The sequence below is a fragment of the Solenopsis invicta genome, chromosome 10 (assembly GCF_016802725.1).
Source record: "Solenopsis invicta isolate M01_SB chromosome 10, UNIL_Sinv_3.0, whole genome shotgun sequence".
In the NCBI taxonomy this organism is placed as follows: domain Eukaryota; kingdom Metazoa; phylum Arthropoda; class Insecta; order Hymenoptera; family Formicidae; genus Solenopsis; species Solenopsis invicta.
The window spans coordinates 4,045,197-4,068,115 of NC_052673.1; the positions used below are offsets into that span (position 1 = coordinate 4,045,197).

The window sequence follows — 22,919 nt, forward strand, 5'->3', positions numbered from 1 at the left end:
TTAATTCAAATTTAATTTTTATTTAATCCTTTTGAACGAAAAAGAAGAAATATTTTTTTGGAAATTATAATTTATTACGTTTAATTATTGATTTATCAATACTTATTTTATATGACTATACAAATCGTAGTGACTATTGGGCTCAAATAATTTTTCAATAATTCTGTGTAATAGTTCGTCCCAATAATCCACGAAAAAACTGACGAATAATCCAATAGTTTTATTAATAGCTTTTACTAATAGTTACAATAGTCCATTTCCGTAAGAAATATTATTTTTTATTAGTTAAAAGGATCAATCCCATCTAGTTTTTGCTTCAAGTTAAAAGTGAGATTTTTAAAATTCAAAGTCATTTTTTGCAAATTTTTGCAATAGAATTTCTTTAAAAAGTTATAATTATTTAAAAATAAATTATTTTGATTCCAGTCTTGTTTAGCGTTTTTAGTCTTTGTTTGATTCTAATGTACAGTGCGGTGCAACGATTCGCTGGGTTATAATTGCATATGTTAGACTATGGCGTTAGTAAGTCAACCATCTACTATAACCCAGCGAATCGTTGCACCCATTGAACTATACTCTAACTGGAATGGGCACTAGCCTCCAGAAAACGTGACGAGAGAGAGTCATTTCGAAGGGCCACCTCTCTTTATCAGTACAGTCACGTTAGAAAGTTTTGCAGTACCGGCACATAAGAATAGATAAACGAGTGACTTGAGTGACATACATAAATAAAACAAAAGCAAAATTGTATTGTATTTTTTTAAGTATTTAAGCAACTTTTTAAGTAAAAGTTAATTTCTTCCTCGTTTCCACGAATTCCGTTACATGCTGTATCAACATGAAAACAAAGAAGAAATTTAACTTCTGAGTAGAAATGTAAGGTGAATGCTGACGCATGCGCAGAGGACGCTTAGAAAAAGAGAGGTGGCCCCTCGCATCATGCTATTTCTATCACATTTTCCGCTTACGGATGTTATATGGCAGTGCCCATTCCAGTTAGAGTATAGTTCAATGGTTGCACCGCATTTTACTGATATCACATATTGGAAATACAAATTAGTTCAGTCCATTTCTAAAAGATGGCTCTGGCTGTTATGAATGTGTCATAGGTGACAGCTGATTCCGGTGGTTTCAAAGAAGTTACACATCTGTCAATACTATTCAGTATATATCACTTTGAGTTTCATACAAAACTTCTGTTTTTGCTATATTGAATGTGTCAACTTTTGTGTTAACTAAGCAGCATTTGCGGGAGGTTTTAGTTTTCTGCTTTAATTGAAAGAAAAGTGCAGCTAAAGCGCATCGAATGCTGGTAGAAGTTTATAGTAACAATGATCCAACTGATAAATCATGTAGAAAATGGTTTCGACGTTTTGAGAATGATGATTTCAGCGTTGAAGGCAAGCCTCGCTCTGGACAGCCAAAAAAATTTGAAGATAAAGAATTGGAAACATTACTCGATGAAGATTCGTGTCAAACGCAAGAGGAGCTTGCAGAATCATGGGGAGTTACGCAACAAACAGTGTCCGTACGATTGTAATCCATGGGAATGATTCTTAAGCAAGGCAAAAACGGACCGAACTAATTTATACTCTCAATATTAATGAGTTAAAAAATATAGAGGATAAGAGGGTATTATGGATACTGTAGACATTATGGCTTCCACCATTATTTCCGCTATTAGGTGATGAATTCTAACAATGCTTTATGAAATTGTTCAATTAGTAGCCCGCCGTTTTTTAACGACACTAATACGCCAATATACAATAATTGTTAGGCATTTTTACATTTGAGCAATTTTAAACTTTTTTTAGGTATATTTTAACACTTAATTACATGTATTTTCTCATTGTTTTTAAAGTTGAGCGTATTATCACAAAAATGTATGTACACTCAAGTGTTTTTTTTTTTATTATTTAACTTTTTATTTTTAGCTGTACACTTTGAGTTATACAAAGTTAAATAATAACATGAAATGTTAATATAGTTTTTTAAATAAAATTTTTATATTGAAATCTCTTGATTCAATAAATTGAATGTTACTCAAAAGGGCGGTGTTCAGAAACATTAGAGATATCATTTTATGTTTGTTGTTTGTTAAACAGAAATAAAATGATATTTCCAATAATATTTCTAAAGATTTTGAGTGCAAAAGAATTTTTAATCAAGAAAATTTTAAACGATAGGCAATTAAAAATATACTGATTTGCAACAAAATATTGCGTCTTTTTTAAATTAAATTGAATTTTTTAAAATTATTTTTGGGCTAGCTATATTATCACCACGTTTTTTCTTCTACCATTTATGTAGTGTGTCACATTTTTATAAATCACATTCTAAGTAATAAATATTTTATTACTTTTGAGTCTAAACTCTATTAAACAAGACTGACAAATATAATTGTTTAAGTTTCAATATAAAATATTGATTATAAACAAAGTTATACAATAAAACGAAAATGGGTACCATATTATCCTCTACTTTCCGTTCAGAGTTATAATGCAACAAAGTTACAGGATACTATAGATTTTTGGATGGCAGGGAAAATATCCAAAATTAAGGACAAACTAGGGTTAAGTGTCTGCAAAATTATTTTCTTATTTTTCTTAAATATTTTTATATAAATATTCTCAAAACTTATCTATTACAATCTAAGGTATCTTACATATTAAAAAATTCAAATTTTATATAAGTATAAAAACTATTACACAATATTCTGTTACTTAATTAATTAATATGGTTGTATTATTTTATTTATTAACGTGTACAAAGCAATAATATTAATATTATTGTTACATTTACAGCGCGTTAACGGCTCATATTTGTTGCTAAACAATTGTAAAACTCTTTCACAAGCTTGAAAGAACACTCACGAGATATAACTAAAAAACTTTGTATTCATTAAAATGAGGAAATACAGAATCAGGCGCCCGAATGACAGGCGAGTCAAAGAATAAACAACACGTCGCCAACAAGCGACTCTCTTTTGTCTTATATTGATCTCCGTCATCTGGTTATCAAATACCGGAATGACCGTGAGATCTTTAAGTTTACGGGTACGGATGCAGCACACCGGCGTAACACTATTTATATGTAGGTTAAATATAGAATAAAAAAAGATACAAAAATAAACATAAATACCTTATGACATGAAGTTGTATATCGGAATATATTCCTCGCGCGTTTTAATACATATATGTATGTCTTGAGAATTTTATATTTCTATGTACAACATTGCTCAGCAAAATATTGATATTGTACTAGATGTACAAATAAGTTCGTTTTATAATCCTGGTATAAATTGAAATGTTTTTTGCCCTATGATGATTTGAAAATGCCAATCTCAAAGTTTAAAAAGTACTATTATAGTTGGCGACATGCCCTCAAAGAACAACAATAATCGTGATAGTGACATCCGAAAAACAGCATTTGAGGATTACATTTATCTCGCATGAAAAACTTGCTATTGACGCCACAGGAATGATTTGTTTTACTCTAAATGAAGGTGCTGGTGACTTATAAAATGTGCATAAAATAATTTCAAAATAGAGATTTTATTTTGCAATACGATAACATTCTACCACGTGCCACAAAAAAGATAAAAGATATCATCCATATTTTAGCCTAAAAAATTCTCCTTTGTGTATTTTGTTCCTGATCAAATCCCGTTGAATGATCACCTGTTTTGATCGCCTCAGCATCACTTGGTTGATCTACATTTTAAGGCTTCTGACTCCTCAACCGATAACTCTACGTTGATGGTAGCGACATTCCGTCGTGGACAAAATTAGAACTAATAGACGTGAAACGTGACAGATTGACGATGAGATGTTGTCGCGCATGTCATTTTGTTATTATGTGTTTCATTGTGAAAATGTGACTTGTCTCGTATTTACCAAATTCGTAAAAATGGACCGCGAGTAAAGTTTTTTTGAATTTTATACATAAAAGCACATTTTTTACTCCTCTTAATAGGTATCCGCGTGTTTTCCTGTCTGAATGGGCGTCACTTTACGTGCTTTTTACGACTATTTACTGATTGCTAAGCGAAAAAATGATAGTTTTGACCGATATTTAGAAATGTTTTAAAGCCATCTGATTAGTCCGTGTTGTCCAAATTGTCTATATTTACAAATGGCATGTTGGAAACTTTAGCTTAATCATGTGTTTTCCTGTTTCAATAGCTTCACTTTAGATGTTTTTTACGACTATTTACTGTTAGGCGGAAAAAGGATAGTCGTGACCGATATTTAAAAATGTTTTAAACCCAACTGATTAGTTTGTTTTATACAAACCCTTTATTTACAAATAGGACGTCGGACAAAGTTACGTATCGTTTCACGCAATTTCTTACTTCTGACGTCACGACTTCAATATGATCGCGGCGAGTACTCAGGAGCCTTAAGATAATAGAAGAAGTCCGAGAAGTTTTGTTTATCAATTCAGAACTGCCAAGTTTTGTTTGCGAAAGTATTTGTTAGCTGCTTAATAGATGAAACAAAGTTATAGAAAATAATGAAAATTATTTCAAATTTTAAATCTTTATTTGGTTTTTTGTGAATAAACTTTAATTTTTACGAAAAACGTGCCAAACTTATTTGTACACCTAAAATATCTTTGAAATATTTGTATAATATTATATTGAAATTTTGCAATGTTTTTGAAATGTTACTGGGAGCTTCAGTACTGTACGGGATATGAAGAAAATATCATTAATAACTTTAAAATACTTTATATAGGATAAAATATTGAGTTAGCTACAATAAATAAATTTAATAGAAATCGGGAAAGAAGTTTGATAATTAAAACAATATCACTGTGAAATAGACAATTATAATACAAATTATTAATACAAATTGAACAAGAATGCCTTCTACGGTCGCAGCTAGGTCTTCCTGCTTGTATTTTTGTGTGATTTTATATACTTTTCTTAAGTTCAATGAACTGCGTGCCGAATTAATTTTCAGTCATAACACAATTCTAAATTAAACAAGATTAAGTAATATCACGTATTATTAAATATTAACCCTTTTTCCCCCTAAAAAAACTGTAAAAAGATTATTGCGAAAAATATCACTTTGGAAAGCGTTCTAACTCATAGTCGATTATTGCGAGAAATATCATCACAGCCTCAGTGGTCGAGTTGACTAAGACACCCGTTCCGGAGATTTGGGAGGTCCCAGGTTCGAACCTTGGCTAAGGTGATATTTTTTGCAATAATTTCTTTACATTAACTTCTTTACAAATTTTCTAGGGGGGAAAAGGGTTAATAATACGTTTAATGTAATACGTGATATTATTTAATCTTGTTCAATTTAGAATTGTGTTATGACTGAAAATTAATTCGGCACGCAGTTTATTGAACTTGAAAAAAGTATATAAAATCACACAAACAATACAAGCACGAAGATCTAGCTGCGACCGTAGAAGGCATTCTTGTTCAATTTGTATTGATACAGCAACGGTCAAAATATCTCTCTCTACTACTTTAACAGATTATTAAATTAAAAAAAATGCTACGTTAGAATTTATTAATTCAAATTTTTTCTGTTAAAAATGATACGAATGTTACAGAGCCAAATCGATTGAGCAGATCAGGAGGCTCGGAAGACTTGGGACCGATTGCAAGTGGCAGTGGCTATTTGCAGTTAAACGCGCTAAATCTGCAAAGTAGCGCGCCGATGCTTGGTGAAAGTAGTTACAGTACGAATCAGTGCAGATCGACAATGCGCGCTGGCTGGGTTTATGATGAGCAACTTAAACGGCCTATGTATAATTCTTTCATTACTGTAAAGAAACCACCTCCAAGAATATTAGAAGCCTTACCCTCGCATGATGGTAGACTATTCGAGTCGCCTGTTCATCTCAAAGAGATGGAGTTGAAAGAGTAAGTAATTTTGAAGTAATTTGAGATTTCAATATAAATTTTAAAAATATTTAAATAATTATATTATTTTGTTATTTTAAAAATATTCTTAGATTACGCTTAAATTTAATTTGGCTTTAATAGAATTTGTAGACCATAATTTTTACTAAATTTTATAGAAAATTTAACTTTATTTACATATTACATGTAATTAATTTAATAATAATAAGATTAAGTTTATTTATTATATATAATTATTTACGTTTTATTATTACAAAATGATTATTGTTAATTTTTAATTTAGTTTTAGTGTACTTTTAACATATAACATAACATAACTAATTACTTATTTTATTTAATTATACTTTACAAGTAGTGTAATAATAAAGTTTAACATGATTTTTTAATCTTTGCAAAATCACTTTTATATTTTTGGTATTAAAATGTCTACGCGAAAATTATCATTAAAATTGCGGTAACTTTTACTAGTCATTATTCATTCCACGTCAAATATCTATTCACCAACTTATTGAAAGACTACCCGCTATTTTTTAATAAAGATAAACATTATCTGTTAAAAAACTAATGACATGCGCTCGCGCATGCGCACGCCCACGCCCACGCACACGTACACGCATGCACGCACACATCCACACACACCATAGACAAATTCATTAATTTAGGTTATTTGGTAGGATTGGTTTCTTTATAATTAATGGGTAGTCCCTACTTGTTTCAATAATTACGAGCGTAGGCTGTTCGATTTGAATTAAAGTGATTCACAAATAATTCTTTCTGATTTCTTTGATAATGTCAGATCCTCTGTGATGATCAATTAAATGATGGAATAACGGGAGTTAGAATCAATAATTTTGGTAGCTAGTCTGTGATAGAGTAAATCATAAAAGTGAAATTGACAGGAATTATCAACTAGAGAGAACCAGAAGACATTCAAACCGTTCTCATCGACGCACATAAGTTCTGAAAGAACTTGCAGTGCGTACCAGATTAGAAAATTATTAGATCCTACAATGGTTGTAGTAGCATGATAGCTCTTGTAAATGATATAAATTGATGCTTCGACGACGACGACGTTATTTCATGTACCATAAGAGTCAGAGTACTGCGACCCAAGACAAGTTTCGTCGATTACAACGCTATGGGCAAGAGTCAGCTATAGTCGGTAGAGTTTGAAAATAGGTCAACAATTGATGTAGAATGTCCATATGAGAATACCCGCATTGTATGTAATTTGAAACAAATTGTCTGGTCAATTTCGATGAGGTATTTGCGATGACTTCCCTGTACAAGAAATATGTGTGAATGCATTCCACAGTAGACGATGTATCTGTCGATTTCAATTCTACAGGTGTGGACCAAGATTTCGGCGTATTATGCGGTTTGCAGAAGCTATAGATATACAACAATAGTGTTGAACTTGTCATCAGGAGTAAAACATTCTCCGACATTTAAGAATGAAATAGTCATGGAATTAAAATCGGAACCTCCGTAGTCGTACCCAAGAAATATTTCGGTTATCTGGGTGAGTAATTCCAAGAGAAAAATCGGGACCATCTGAAATGAAAGGTAGAGCTCATTCACGTTCGTCATAATACGCTTTTTATAAGAGATTCATGTACAACCTTGGTAGTACGCTTTATTTGCAAGCAAATGTTGTAATGGTCAAGTACCTTTATGATTCTGTAGGGCGCTAAATAATGGTTGACGAATTGATTTGGTCTTTCGTTCAGTAAAAAGACGTAATCGCCTTGCTCAAAGGTTTGTTGATTAATCCTTCTGTAGTATTCTTTAAATACTGATTTGACCCGTACCAAATTTAGCTTGGCGTCTGCCTGCAACTTGCGTATATTATCAAACAAGTTAATAAGATAGTGATGATGTTTCAATATCTTTGTCGTGTAAAAATTGCAATGGCATGCTTGTAGTTCTGCCGAACTTATAGGGCGTTGGTGCCTTTGTGTACAGACGTGTTATATGAAAAATTAGTTTGTTTTATCAGACCATCCCAATTTTCGTGCTTGTTAATGAAACATTTTTTGGAGTACGTAGTAGGAGCGCTCAAAGAAATTATTGAATTGTGCGTAGAAAGCGGTTGTGCGGAAGTGTTGTATGCGGAATTTTTTATTATGGTTTTTAGAAAATTGCTCACAAAATTCGTGCACTGATCTGTTAGAATACTTTTAGGGCATCCGAATCAGCAGATAAAATTATGGAAGTAAACTTCAACAAGTTTTGACTCTAAGGTCAGGTAAGGAAACCACGACGGAGTACTTAGTGAACAGGTCCTACATGGTGAGAAAATATAAATTTTTTTTAAATATGCGTAACGTTGCCTTTAGCATATCTAAAGCAATTTTGTCGACTGAGGGTATCGGTGAGTATCATGAGTTGTCTTATCTTCTGCGTAATGAGTTTTTTAATTGGCAAGTTCTACATAATTAAATAAAATTTTGAAAATTATCCTTTTTGTTCAATAGTATTTCTTTCACACTTGACGGTAGGTCTTAGTTACTTCCTCGTGACCTCCAATTGTTGAACTATGCATTTCGGCGATAATTTTCTTTTATAATTCTGCCGGTGGTTTCATTGTTAGCCCCAAACATATTATTATTATTACGGGGCTGACCACTAGTGTGGCTTGGAAAAGAATTTGAATTGATCTTCAGGAATGGCTGTCTAGGTTCTCAATTTTTTGAATACTAATGTACGGAGTTGAGATATAATGGCCACGTCTAGTTACGAGATAAAGCATTCTTTTAAAATTAACCGATTGAGTCTCGTGCTTTTATGTTCCTTCGTTGTAAAAACTATAATGTGTTTATTAGCTGTGGGGGCCGGATATGGTCGGACTCGGCCTAATATTAATTCATTAAAGGGAGGTAGCTTCTATTTACCATCAAGCTCGCACGCGCCATCATCGAACAAGTGGCCATTGGCCGTAACGAAAATAACTTAACTAACAAGGAAACCTTCGGACGTGTCTGCCTTAGATTTAAACGAGCTTTTAATATGTTGTAATACAGATAAAAGTAAGGGACATGTATTTTTTATACGTGCCCAATTTTACTTTTAAGGGGTGAAACACCCCTTTGAAAAAAATCGATTTTTTCTTTTGAAGCGTATATCGTTAAAACTATAAGATAGAGAAAAATCTTTTAAATGAAAGTTGAACGGCTCAAAGAGCCACTTTATAACAGCAAAAGAAAATGATTAAAAAAAAATTTTGTAAATACTTTCTCTTACCACTTACCTATTTTTTTCAAAATTTTTATTGTCTTTCATAAGCAACATAAAACTTATTTTATTACAAATTCTATATATAATAAAATTGTGATGCGACATTTTTATTTTTCAAAAATAATTAAAAATCATCCTATAACGCATGGTACGCGCACCCGTGTACTATGAAAATGTCCCTCTTTAATTTTTACGAGCGTTTAAGACATTGTAGTACAGATCAAAATAAGAGACTCCTATTTTTTATACATGCCTAATCTCACTTTTAGGAGGTGAAACACCCCTTTGAAAAAAATCAGTTTTTTTTCTTTTGAAACTTGTATTGTCGAAATTATAAGAAATTAAAAAAATGTTCTAATTAAAAGTTAAATATCTTGAACAGTACTTCATAACAATAATTAAAAAAATTTTATTATTAAAATTAGGGAATAATGAGCTCAAGAGCCACGCAAGATGTCAGACGTAAATAAATAAATCAACGCATAACTCCAATGTCAGGTAAACGTTTCGATCTTTAATGGCAATCTTCTTCAGTACAGATATTACAAGTCTATAAAACAACAATTAATCGCACTAACTAAAATATGAATTCATCGAAATAAACAAATAAGATCAAAAATAAAAAATAAAAAATTACCGAATAAATAGAGATTGTGCAAAACTGCAGTGTACATCTTATTTCAACGTCTTAGCATAATAACATTATAAATAACCTCAACGAGCGTATGCAGAGAAAAGAGCTTCGTAAAACCACATAAATTGGTTGCTAACAAATAAATAAATAAATAAGAAAATGATAATAAAATGATGACTTTAAAACTTGTAACAGAGATAACAATACAAATTAAATAGTTGAAAAATATAAACAAAAAATAAATAAAAATAAATATGAAAGTACAAGTCATAAAATATAAAATTGTAAAAAAAACGCATTATAAAAATTATCCAAAATAAAAAAAAAAATAAAAAAAATAAATCAAAGCAAAAATTATATACAAAATACTTCTAAGCACCAAAATTTGTGTCACAACCTTGAGATGGAATGTTACATCTTGCTGAAAATAGATACAAATGATAAGGAACAAAACGAGATAGCCTCGGTGGCTCGAACGAAAGGAATAGAAGAAGAAGGGATGACGAACCTAAGAAGGGGGAATACGATCAGGAAAAAACTCCTCTCTCTTCATTTACCTCTTTACTGTAGATATGTAGATGACAATATATTAGCAGCCCCGGCTAACTCGTTATTGGGCATCCTTGACACATTTAATTCCATGCATGACCGTTTACAATTTACTATGGAGAGAGAGATTGAGAGGAAAATCAGTTTTCTTGATGTTATGCTTGTAAAGGAGAATAATAAGATTATTTTCGATCAATACCGCAAATCAAATTTCTCAGGAATATACTTAAATTTTTTCTCACACCATCCCCTGTGTCATAAAAAGGGTGTTATTTTTGGTATGGTTGACAAGTTACTTTTATTATCACATACCTTAATTTCATCGTAAGAACTTCATAATTTTAGTTAATATTTTATTCGAAAATAATTGTCCTTTAAATTTGATCTCCTCCATGATAAATTTCAGACTTAAACACCTTTTTTATAAAGATGACACCTGCGTTGAAGATAAACGTGTGAGAAAATTTTTTATGATCCCTTACATTGAATCGGTAAAATTTTCGTCTTTTTCATGTAAGGATGCTGGACTGCAGCGTTGCGTTCACGATCCCTTCTAAACTGAATAAATTTATAACTACTGGCAAAGACCATATAAAGCGTCTTTGTTGTCATGACGTGGTCTATAAAATTAATTGTAAAGACTGCAATTCTTTTTACGTAGGACAGACAAAACGCCAATTAAAAACAAAAATCAGTGAACATAAAACAAATATTAGGAAAGCCAGTTCTCCTTCAGTTATTTCGTTACATCGCATTGGAGAAAATTGTGAATTTGATTGGGAGAACGTGGAAGTTTTAGACAAAGAGTCATCTTATGTTAAAAGATCTATATCCGAGATGTTACACATCAAAATTCAATTGCATGCACTTAATAAACAAAGCGATACCAAACTTCTCTCGGATGTGTATTTTCCTATCCTTGATCGTATTCCCCCTTCTTAGATTCGTCATCCCTTCTCCTTCTATTCCTTTTGTTTGAGCCACCGAAGCTATCTTGTTTTGGTCCTTTCTTCTTTTTTCTTTATTACAGAGGGGAAATGAGTTACCGCATACCCCAGGCCCCGGGGGAGGCCTGGTGGTTATGTGGGGCTCTCCCCCGCCGCCGACGTGCCGGCGAGGGCCTACCCACTAAAACCCTTCCGGGTGTCCTGCCTTGGTACTTGATTGATTGGGGGGCTCCGGGAACGCGTGTAGCATACTTCCGAAGCCCTCCGGACCCCTAACGGCCGCCGGAGGCACCCTAGTGATGGAGGCCTCCGGCAGGGCTGTGAGGCCAAGTCTGCCTCAGGTCGGGGGAGGGGGACACCATCCCCCCCGCCTCTTCCCCTAGTTGTTATGGGGGTATGACCCAGGGTATCCGGCCCCTTTGCGCCGACTTGTACATCGGCGCGGAACACCTATCCTCTCTAAGGGAGAGGAGTACAGAGACTCCCTCTCTCTCCCCGGCGAAGCGGTGGGGGAACAACTCCGCCCTGTGTCAAGCCGCTTCCCCCCCCCCCCAATGTCAAATGGGGACGGTCCCGTCGCGTTCACTACAGGGCGCTCTCCTCCCGCAGCTGCGTGTCCCGAAAGCCGGGCCCGCGACCGAGGGGGAAGAAGGGCGCCCTCCATCCGTATTGTCGTTTCCCTCCTCCGCTATGGTGTAGAGTGAGAGGCCGACCGCAATGTTTGCGCCCCCCCCTCGCCGCCGCCTGCTACCCGGGAGATTTTTAGGGAGCGGGGGGCGATCCTTTTTCTAGACGATCGGGGCGGAGGCCGACGTTGGTTCTAGCTTTGTCCCCGCCGTTTTCGTCATCATTATGGGGAGGGAAAAGCATGCAATTCCCCTTCCGTTCCTTTTCTCACTCGGCCTTCTCCTTCTGCAGCATGACTCGCTCGCAGAAGGAGAGGACCGCGACCCACGCGCTTTCCCTGCGGACCATTTGACAGATGACAGCCCGCAGGGAGAGGTCGTCTCCAATCGCTTCTTTCAAGACTCCGCGCAGCTCATCCCACGCTGGGTAGACCTCCAACGTGTGCTGCGCGGAGTCTAGCTTCTTGTCACAGTCTTGACACTGTGTTGTCGGCTCCTTCCCTATCCTGCACAGGTACTTACCAAAGCACCCATGTCCGGTGAGCACCTCTGCCACCCTGTAGGACAGACTACGCCAAGAGCGGTCCAACCATTCGTCTAAGTAGAGTAAGACGGCCTCCAAGATTAGAGCTCGAGTCGCCGGCGGGTCGTTGACAAGATTTTCTCGTTAAGCCTGTCTCACCTGCCGGCGCGCTCTCTCCCTCAGTAGCGCGGCAACCTTGGGAGTCACGACTCCCCTGCTAGGCGGACAACCTTCACTCTGACATATACCCAAACCTGAGCGTCGGCCGTTAGTTCCACCGGGTGGAGTCCCGCCAGAACCAGGGTTGCCGCGCCGGGCGCGGTCCGAAACGCGCGCACGATCCTCCGTGCCAGCCGCCTTTGCACAGCGCAGAATGTCGCGTATGCGGCAGCTGGCCAGAGCCTCCTTAAACCAGACTGGGGCTCCATAGAGAGCCCCAGCCATGACGGCGTGCGCGTACGCGCGCCTAGCACCGACGCTCGGACCTCGGAAGATCTCGTTTCGGTCCTTATTATTTGTATCTATTCTCACAAAGATGTAACATCCCATCTCAATGCACGAGTTTTGGTGCTTAGAGGTATTTTGTATATAATTTTTGCTTTGATTTATTTTCTTTTTCCTTTTTTTTTTTATTTTGCATAATTTTTATAATGCGCTTTTTTACAATTTTATATCTTATGATTTGTACAGCTTTATTTTTATTTATTTTTATTTATTTTCCGTTTATATCTTTTAATTATTTAATTTGTATTGTTGCCTCTGTTACAAGTTTTAAAGTCATCATTTTAATATCATTTTCTTATTTATTTATTTGTTAGTAACCAATTTATGTGGTATTTACAAAGCTTTTGTCTCTGCACACGTTTGTTGAGGTCGTTTATAATATTATTATGCTAAGACGTTGAAATAAGATGTATACCGCGGTTTTGCACAATCTCTATTTATTCGGTAACTTGTTTTAATTTTTGTTTGCTCTTTATTGTTTATATTGATAAATTCATATCTTAATTAGTTCTAACGATTAATTGTTGTTTTATAGACTTGTAATATCTATACTGAAGAAAACCGTCATTAAAGGTCGAAACGTTTGTCTAACATTGGAGTTATGCGTTGATTTATTTATTTGCGTCTGACATCCTGCGTGGTTCTTGAGCTCATTATTCCCTAATTTTAGTTTATTTATAAGAGCCTTAACCTTTGTTTTATTTTTGTTTGTAATTTTATTATACTTTTTTGCATTTTCTCCCACCACTATTTTTTTCAAAATTTTCATTTTTTTTATAAGCAAAATAAAGTTTATTTTATTACTAAAAATGGTATATGACAAAGTTATGATGCGACCTTACTATTTTCCAAAAATAATTAAAAACCTCTGCATAATGCAAGGTATGCCTACCCATCTGTGCGTTCGATAGTACTTCACAATAAAACGGATTTCTTTCATTTGGCGTTGATTACGCGAAAGAGCATTGAAGACAAATCAATACAATACAATAAATGTTGAAATAAGAGTTTTATAATAATAATAGTAATAATAAGAATAGTGATTTTTTTAAACGGCTAAAATTAGTCAAATTTTTTTGATAATATGTCACAGTATGTACGAAAAACGAATTATGAGTAAAGAAATTATTATTTATTTATGATTTGTTTTTAAATGTAAATATTTTTGGTTACTTCAAAATAAAATGACACCACACTGAAGAATAACAATAATTACGATGTTGTAAGATAATGGGTATTCTGGGTACTCTATTCGCAAATAAAACATACAGCGTATACGTAGAAATAATTTACTACGCAAGAGATCCTTTTTACACACGACTACTTGCGACGAGCGTCCGAGACAGAGAGAAGACACCCAAGGACTTTGATTCTGTCCATGGGAAAATTTTTCAAACTGAGAAGACGCTATCTTTCTACTTACTTACAGTTCATGATTAACGTATCGACCAATAAGCTGTAGTCATTTTCTTAATCATGAACTGCGAGTATGTAGAAAGTGGTGACTTCTCAGTTTGGAAAATTTCCCCATAGACAGAATCAAAGTCCTTGGGTGTACAGAAAAGAGAATCTCACTTGCGACATCCACCTATGCGTGCGCCATTAAAGCACCGATACATAACTAGACGCGCTCGAACGGTAATTTAGCCAACATTACGGGTTGATTTCCCAACATAAGACATTAATTTTTTGTGTACAAAATAATAAATATAATTAATATAAGTCAAACATTTATTTACTGGTCCACATGATTCGACTAGAATATTTGCCTACAGCCTTTTACAGACAGGAGACTTAGTTTACAAAAAATTATTACTCACACATTCCATACCTTTACTATCTAATGCCAGCTCATCAACTAACAACAAGAGAACTAATTTAAAAATTAGTTAAAAATTTCACTTTTTATACTTCATTTATACAATTCAATTTATGTGTTAATTAAATACAAAATTTGATTAGTATACAAATATACATAACAACGCCACTTGGCGCGTGCACTTTGGATCATTTCTTATCTTGAAATTTAATTTTTATCTCTCCGCAGTGTTGATCTTAATATGTATACATTCAAGTATTACATAAATGTTTTTTTCGATGTGTGCAATTTTATGATATTTACGCAGACTGTCTTCAAAATGTTTTTGTCGTCTCCTATTACGAAAAAATACGAACAAAACATGATATGTGAAATATCGATCGCACGTGCCATACGCTTCTGGAGAAGTTATTAATTATTTTTAGAGAATGAAAAGGTCGCATCATAAAATTGTTATACACCATTGAATTTGTAATAATATAAAGTTTATTTTACCAATAAAAGGAAATAAAATTTAAAAAAAATAGGTAAGTGGTTTAGAAAAATTAAAAAAAATTAAAAAATAATTTTTTAATCACTGTTATAAAGTACTCTCCAAGCCATTTAACTTTAAATTAAAACATTTTTCTCTATCTCCTATAGTTTCGACGATACACGCTTTAAAAAAAAACAAATCGATTTTTTTTTAAAGAGGTGTTTCACCACTTAAAAGTGAAATTAGGCACGTATAAAAAAATTCGTGTCTCTTATTTCGATATGTACACCCAAGGATTTTGATTTTGTCCATGGGGAAATTTTCCAAACTAAGAAATCACCACTTTCTACATACTCGCAGTTCATGATTAATGAAACGACTAGAGCTTATTGGTCGTTACGTTAATCATGAACTGTAAGAATGTAGAACTGTAAGAATGTAGAAATATAGCGACTTCTCAGTTTGAAAAATTTCTCCATGGACAGAATCAAAGTCCTTGGGTGTATTACAACGTATTAAACGCTTGTCAAAATCGAAAGGGGACACTTTCATAGTACACAAACGCGTGCGCGTACCATGCATTGTGTGGTTTTTAATTTTTTGAAAAGGGAAAAGTTGCATCATAACTTTATCATATACCATTGCATTTGTAATAAAATAAGCTTTATTTTGCTTATAAAAGAAAATAAAAGTTTTTAAAAAAATAGGTAAGTAGTGGGGAAAAGTATTAAAAAAATTTTTTTTTTTAATTTTTTGTTGTTGTTATAAAGTACTTTTCGAGCCATTCAACTTTTATTTAACACATTTTTTTCTATCTTTTATTGTTTCGACGATATACGCTTCGAAAAAAAACCGATTTTCTTGAAAGGGTTGTTTCACTCCTTAAAAGTGAGATTGGGTACGTATAAAAAAATACGTGTCCCTTATTTTTATCCGTATTACAACATACTAAAAGTTTATTTAAATCTGAGGCAGACACTTCCAAAGGTTTTATTGTAAATTATCAGTCTGTGAAAGTAGAAGGTCTCGTAATCTTCTGATTCGACATTCTGTTCCACACGCAACTGCGAGTCCGCGGTTTCTGATAAATCGTGGTCGTCACTCATGAATGATGCGTCGGACAAGGCATCTCATTGTCATCTTTTTCTGTTTGTGCTGTTACAGTTTCTTTAGGGTTACTGGACATTAGGGTTACTGGAAAGGCGCGTTTAATTCTCTGATGCGATCTACGCCCGAAATGTTGAATGTCACCTTTAGCAGTTCGTCAATGGATATCAAAGGTAACAAAGGAGCAACTGTAGGTGGAAGCTCTGTAGGGGGTCTGCTGCTTCCTGGGGGTCAATCATGTAATTTCACGTGGAACTTTTCACGTTTCACTTTTCACTTTTCACTTTCAATTTTTTCATTTTTTACTCATAGAGAGTTCACATGAATCCTTTCATGCACAGCGATTATGTATGGATAATACGCGGAAGTTTAGTCCCAAAATTCATTTTTAGAGGCTCTGTCATCGCAACTATCAAGCGGTCGTGAAAAAGGTTTCTACCTGCTTTTATAGTATAACTTTTACTGTAAAAATTTAATTATATAAAAAAAGAAATTGTAAAAAAATATATTCATAAATAAATAGCAATATTTCTTAGTTATATTGCATAAACTTAATTTACAAACATAATATATATTACATTTATTTTTGATGATCCATATATTGTAACAACTATTTTATTATGTAGTAATCCAATTCTAAAAATTACATTATAATTTAATACAAACATTGTTTTTTAAAATTAACTTTAATTTAGTTTTTTATTTATGCAAATTTAAAAATAAATTAATTTTATTAGTCATTAAATTTAATTTTGTTTAATTAAAAAATATTAAATAATTTAGAATACGGACCTTTATCAAAACTGAATTCTCCGCTCACACATGTATTTTCCAAATTTGTAAGTTATAAACACTTACATGATTGATTAATATTTTATTTCACAAGACACACCTTTCTTATAGCATTGTATATCAAAACGCGTTAAAGTATATTTTTATCTAAATTTACATTTGATGAAGCCTTATTCTATATATTAGGAGTACAAATTGAAAACCGCCGTTTTTTGTCAAATTGAGGATTGATTGTTGAAAAATGGTTACATACTTATTCTTGAAAGTATTGTCCATCGCTGGCCACTACTTTCCCTCACCTTTCGGGCAGCATACGAATCCCGCATCGAAAAAACTGCTCGTCTTTTGCGGCGATCGACGAATCGATCCAGTTTTTGGCTTCTTCGTAATAATGGAAGTGCTGCTCAGCCAGGCCATGCGCCATTGATCGGAACAAGGGGTAATCTAAAGGGGCGATGTCAGGAGAATACGGCGGATGAGGTAAGACTTCCCATTTCAATGTTTCCCGATAGGTTTTAACGACCTGAGCAACATGTGGCCGAGCGTTGTCGTGCAGCAACATCACTTTTTCGTATCTTTGCTCGTATTGTGGCCGTTTTTCCTGCAATGATCGGCTCAAACGCATTAGTTGTGTTCGGTAGCGAGCTCCTGTGATGGATTCACTCGGTTGCAACAGCTCATAATAAATCACGCCGAGCTGGTTCCACCAAATACACAGCATGAGCTTCGAGCCATAAATGTTTGGCTTGGCCGTCGATGTTGATGCATGGCCGCGGTAGCCCCACGATTTTTTTCGCTTTGGATTATCATAATGGATCCACTTTTCATCGCCGGTTACAATACGATGCAGAAAACCCTTCCGTTTTTGCCGTTGGAACAGCTGTTTGCACGCGAAAAAACGCCGTTCGACGTCTCTCGGTTTTAATTCGTATGGCACCCAGTGTCCATGCTTTTGGATCATTCCCATGGTTTTCAAACGATGTGAAATAGCTTGTTGAATCACGCCCAATGAATCTGCAAGCTCCTGTTGCGTTTGAGATGAATCTTCATTCAGTAATGTTTCCAATTGTGCGTCTTCAAACTTTTTCACCTGTCCGGGACGCTCCTTGTCTTCTACGCCGAAATCACCACTTTTGAAGCGTTGGAACCATTCTCGACACGTTCTTTCACTAATGGAAGCCTCACCATAAGTTTTTACAATCATTCGACGCGCCTCAGCCGCAAATTTTTTCGAATTGAAGGCAAAAAGCAAAACTTCCCTCAAATGACGCTTATTGGGCACAAATTTCGACATTTTCGATCACAAAAAAATATATAACGCCGATAAAAATTCACAACTGCAATGATAAGGAATTGTTGCCAGATGCCCAACCTTACATTTAAAATTTTTGATCTAACGTTTGGCGCTAGCATTTACTGCTGGCGCCATCTACTGGAAAACGGCGGTTTTCAATTTGTACTCCTAATAATTATCAAAATATCAACTTATCAAATATAAATATCAAACCTAATTATATCACAAAAGCATTATTTTTATTTATGTATGTACATTAGCTTATTCTGTCAACGCAATGCAATACCAAAAAGGTTAACTTCTTCACTAATACCTCTTCAAACTGTTACCACACTATTACCACACTTTCATTCTAATTTCGAAATACATACAATTTATTAATTCCCTAAATTTTTACCTTTTTGCCATCACGGCTAATGGCGAAAAAGTTCATATTTCCGCTCATAAGTGAGTTACATGATCCCGTGGAATCGTACATAATTGTGCAGTTCATGTGAAACTTTTCACTTTTTACGTTTCCGCCCTAGGGAAAATGTTACATGATTGACCCCCTGGGCTTGCCTCTTTTTCTTCTGACTGTGATAGTGATTATCAATGATGCTTCTACTGATGATTTTTCAGCAGTCATTTTCCTTTCTTCGGCGTCTTCAGAGTCTAAGTCGATGTGGCTGAATTTGTTCTGTTGACTGTAATGTAACGTCAAGGTTCCAGGTGGACTCGACATTGCATTATAGTTAACAAAATTCGGTTATGTCAACTTTGACCCTGAAGATGCCGAGAACAAAAAAGAAAGAGTGGGCGCTGAATAATCAGTAGAAGCATCATTGGAAGTCACCATCACAGTCAAAAGAGCAAGAAGTTGGCTTAGGAAGCAGCAGCCTTTTACAAATCGTACGAGTCTTCTGTGCGATCTAATCGAATAATGATAATTCCATCGAGAGGAAGGTAATACCTTACGAGTACAGAGAATACGTCTTTTTTTTGTAGGAAAAATGCATTACGCATTCCACTAATTTCCGGGAAAGGATCGGTGATTATGTGGGACTAGGTGTGAACTTTAATATCTCCCCCGCTAACCACCAAGAAGCCCCTTTTTTTTAAATGAGGAGTAAAAATACCAAATACCATTTATGGACAGCCTTGGGAACCTGTTAGAACTCAGGGATGATGCAGGACTCAGGAGAAACCCCAGTAAAAAATTTTTTCGGTAGACTCTAAACTCTAGAGAGAGGTCGCCCCAAGACCGCTGGTGAACATTATTTCAGGGCAACCCCCTGAATCCGGATCTAACGACAGCAAAGAGGAAAAAGGCACTGCCGCTCTGCCCCTCCCCCTGCACTCCCTCACTCATTTTTTCTAACCTAATCTACCCCGTCTCAGTGAATCCACTAATAACGTGGTGAATGCGGGAAAGGGTGGGCCATAATTGTTAGATTGAACGAACTTACCTGTGAAGTTCGATCCTAATTATGCCCGTTGTCTCGTCCGGATGAAAATTAATAACTGTGTAGTCGTGCCCCTACACCGGACAACAGCATTCAAAAAACACTTTGAAAACAAAATGGGTAGCGCGCCTAGTACGGCCTAGGCGCTGCGCGCGCCTTGCCATCTCATGAGTTCAAATAATGAGGCAAATCACTAGATCTAGGGAAGGGAGATTCAAGGGTGGGGAGTCCATCCGGACGAGACGGGCATAATTAGGATCGACTTTCACAGGTAAGTTCGTTCAATCTAACAATTATGCCCTTATGTCTCGTCCGGATGAAAATTAATAACTGTGTAGTTGTTTAAAGCGGTGATTTGCCTTAGAAAGAATTTGTCTCTGACGCCGGAATTAAAACTGGTGAAGAAACTAGCTGTATTTTTAAAATTTTCTAAACTTATATAAAACATAAAAAGATGTTACAAGTTGGAATGTAAAATCAAATATTGAAAACAATAGTGATATATATATATATATACATATATATATATATATATATATATATATATATATATATATATATATATAAAATCGCATGTAGATGGTCGTAATTTTTTTGTTCTCTCCATATAGCATTTCATGAGCCGAACTATGCAGAGATCTTCATGATCATTGAACCGAGAGAAAGAGAAAAGTGGCTGACAGCGACCTGGAGCCGATGTCTTAATCCGGTCTGGGATCCGGATAATTAACTTTTCCTTCACCGAAATTTGTGATATCCTTAGGGAAGCAAGCGTTTGAGCTCTGTGGCCCGTTGCAAGAGCTAGAAGAAGAACCAACTTCTTGGAGATGACCTTTAGAGAAGCTGAATCATATGGATAGATGGCTGCCAACTTAGATATTACTGGTGCCGGGTCCAATACATAGTCATACCGCGGTCGCGGTGGTTTCAGTGCTGCAATCTCTTTGTAGAAGCGTCTAATCATAGGATAATTGCCAATCTCGTTGTTAGAGATCAATGAAACTGCAGATCTCATGGTATTTAAGCTCGAATAGGACGAAACCCTAGGCAATTCCTGTGCTAAAAAATCCAACATTTGTGGGACGGATGGAAAGTATAAAGGTAGCTGGTGATGCTGGCAAAAGTTCCACCAAGAGCGTAGAGAACCCGAGTATTGCTTAATTGTCGCATTTGATAGAGAAGCAAGTAGAGCTGGAAGAGCTGTTGGGGGTGCTAAACGATTCTTGAATGCTTCCCGGATAACTTCCCGACCCCCAGGGAAAGTGTTTCCGACGCTGTATAGTGATCCCTGAAAGGAGATGAGGGAAGAGCGTGATTAGGAGCAAGAATCAAGGAGCTCTGATATCAGGAGACGATTGAACAGCGGGAACCAGGCCTGCGAAGGCCACCAGGGCACTACTATGGTGCCCGTTGCTCCATCGTCTACTATCTTCCTTAAGACTCGAGGCAGCAGAATAAACGGAGAAAACGCATAAAAATCTAACTCCTCCCATGAGAGGGTGAAAGAATCTATGGCGATTGAACCGAGATCTGGAAACCAAGATACGTAAGCATCGCACTTGTTATTGATCGAAGATGCAAAAAGGTCTATTTGAAAAGGCCCGAAGATCTTAAAAATGCGGCTAAATGCCGTCTCGGACAAAGACCACTCCGTGTTCGGGTCTACGGTTCGAGATTCAGCGTCTGCGATAATATTATCTAAAGACGCTATGTAGGAGGCGAAAATAAAGATATTTCGCTCTTCACACAAGCCATATTTGTCTTGATATAGCTGAAAGGTGGGGAAATTGGATGGATCCGAACCTATTAATATAGGCTATTAATAAGCCGGTTGTATTGTCTATCCTCAGGAGGATATCACAATCACGGAGATCAGCTGCAAAGCATCGTAAGCCGTTAAAAGCTGCCTTGAGCTCTAAAGTGTTGATATGTAGGAATTTATCCGAGTCGGACCACCATCCATGCGTACGTTTCGCACCACAGGATGCGCCCCAACTACTCATTGAGGCGTCTGAAAAGATCTCGCGACTGAAATTGCCTGAACGAATTTTATTAGACTGGTGTACGTTAGAAAAAATATTAATCCAAAGTCTTCCTGAAGAAGTAGAGGAATATCAATGCTCGCTGAATAGTCGCCTCCACTCTCTATAAGGGCCAAAAATTTTACTCTTTCCATCGCTTTTGTATACAGAAGACCGTATTGAACTGCTGGACAGACCGAGATGAGTGAACCAATTAAACTGGCGAACTCTCTTATAGAACATCTTGATTTGCGAGCCAGGATTTTTGTCAGGCTTAATAATTTTGCTTGATGGTCTGGTGGAATCGAGATAGATTGTTCGTTAGGGTAAAATATAAATCCTAAGTACTTGCGTTTAGAAAATGGTTCTAGGAAAGTTTTAGAGAAATTAATTACAAATCCTAAAGATTGAAGGAAATTTATAGAAAAGATAACATTAGACCGACATTTGACACTGGATGAACCTAAAAGAAGAAAATCGTCTAAGTAGACAACAGACTGATAGCCTTTATCAAGCAAAAAAGAGATCACCGACCGGAGAATCTTGGTAAAAATATAGGGCGCAGTATAAAGGCCAAAAGGTAATGCCGTGAATTCATAAGTTGTGTCACACCATTGAAACTTAAGAAATTTTCTATGTTTCTTGCAAATTGGAACTATTAAATAGGCGTCTTCAAGGTCAATAGTGGCCATCTGCATACCTTGGAGCATAAGTCTAATTACAGTCCGCCAATCCTCTAGTTTAAAGTGTGGTGGTTTTATGTACTTATTTAAATCTCGTAAATTTAAAATAAATCTTTTACCACCTGATGGCTTTTCTATAAGAAAAAAGGAATTTAAAAATTGATCCTTGCAGGGTTTTACCGGAACTATGGCGCCCTTAAGCCACAGGCGCTTTATTTCGTCATTGCAACAAATAATATCGGATTGAGGGAACTCTGGTTGCGTAAAGTGGGCACTTGCGGGTGGCAGGGAGATAAAAGGAATATTATAGCCCTGTATTGCCTGTAAAACTAGAGGATCATTCGTGATTTCCGACCATTGGGCATAGTAATTAGAT

The 22,919-nt window shown here is 35.6% G+C and overlaps 1 protein-coding gene across 15 annotated transcripts in view; it reads left to right on the forward strand.

Annotated features, from left to right (window-relative positions):
- Positions 1-22,919, forward strand: part of LOC105203569 (osmotic avoidance abnormal protein 3) — a 185,795-nt gene that overhangs the window by 140,444 nt on the left and 22,432 nt on the right. For 4 of the 15 annotated variants that reach the window (XR_005575728.1, XR_005575727.1, XR_005575722.1 and 1 more), the window contains exons 8-10: positions 5,575-5,887; positions 7,236-7,409; positions 16,366-16,482. Coding sequence is in view for 4 of the 15 variants with exons in the window: in XM_039454463.1 (XP_039310397.1) it covers positions 5,575-5,887; positions 6,787-6,844 (371 nt within the window). In the remaining 11 variants the exon portion in view is untranslated. Of the gene's footprint in view, positions 1-5,574; positions 5,888-6,786; positions 9,004-16,365; positions 16,483-19,381; positions 22,338-22,919 lie in introns of those variants that run through there. The other 11 variants (XR_005575732.1, XM_039454465.1, XM_039454467.1 and 8 more) reach the window with 8 other exon arrangements.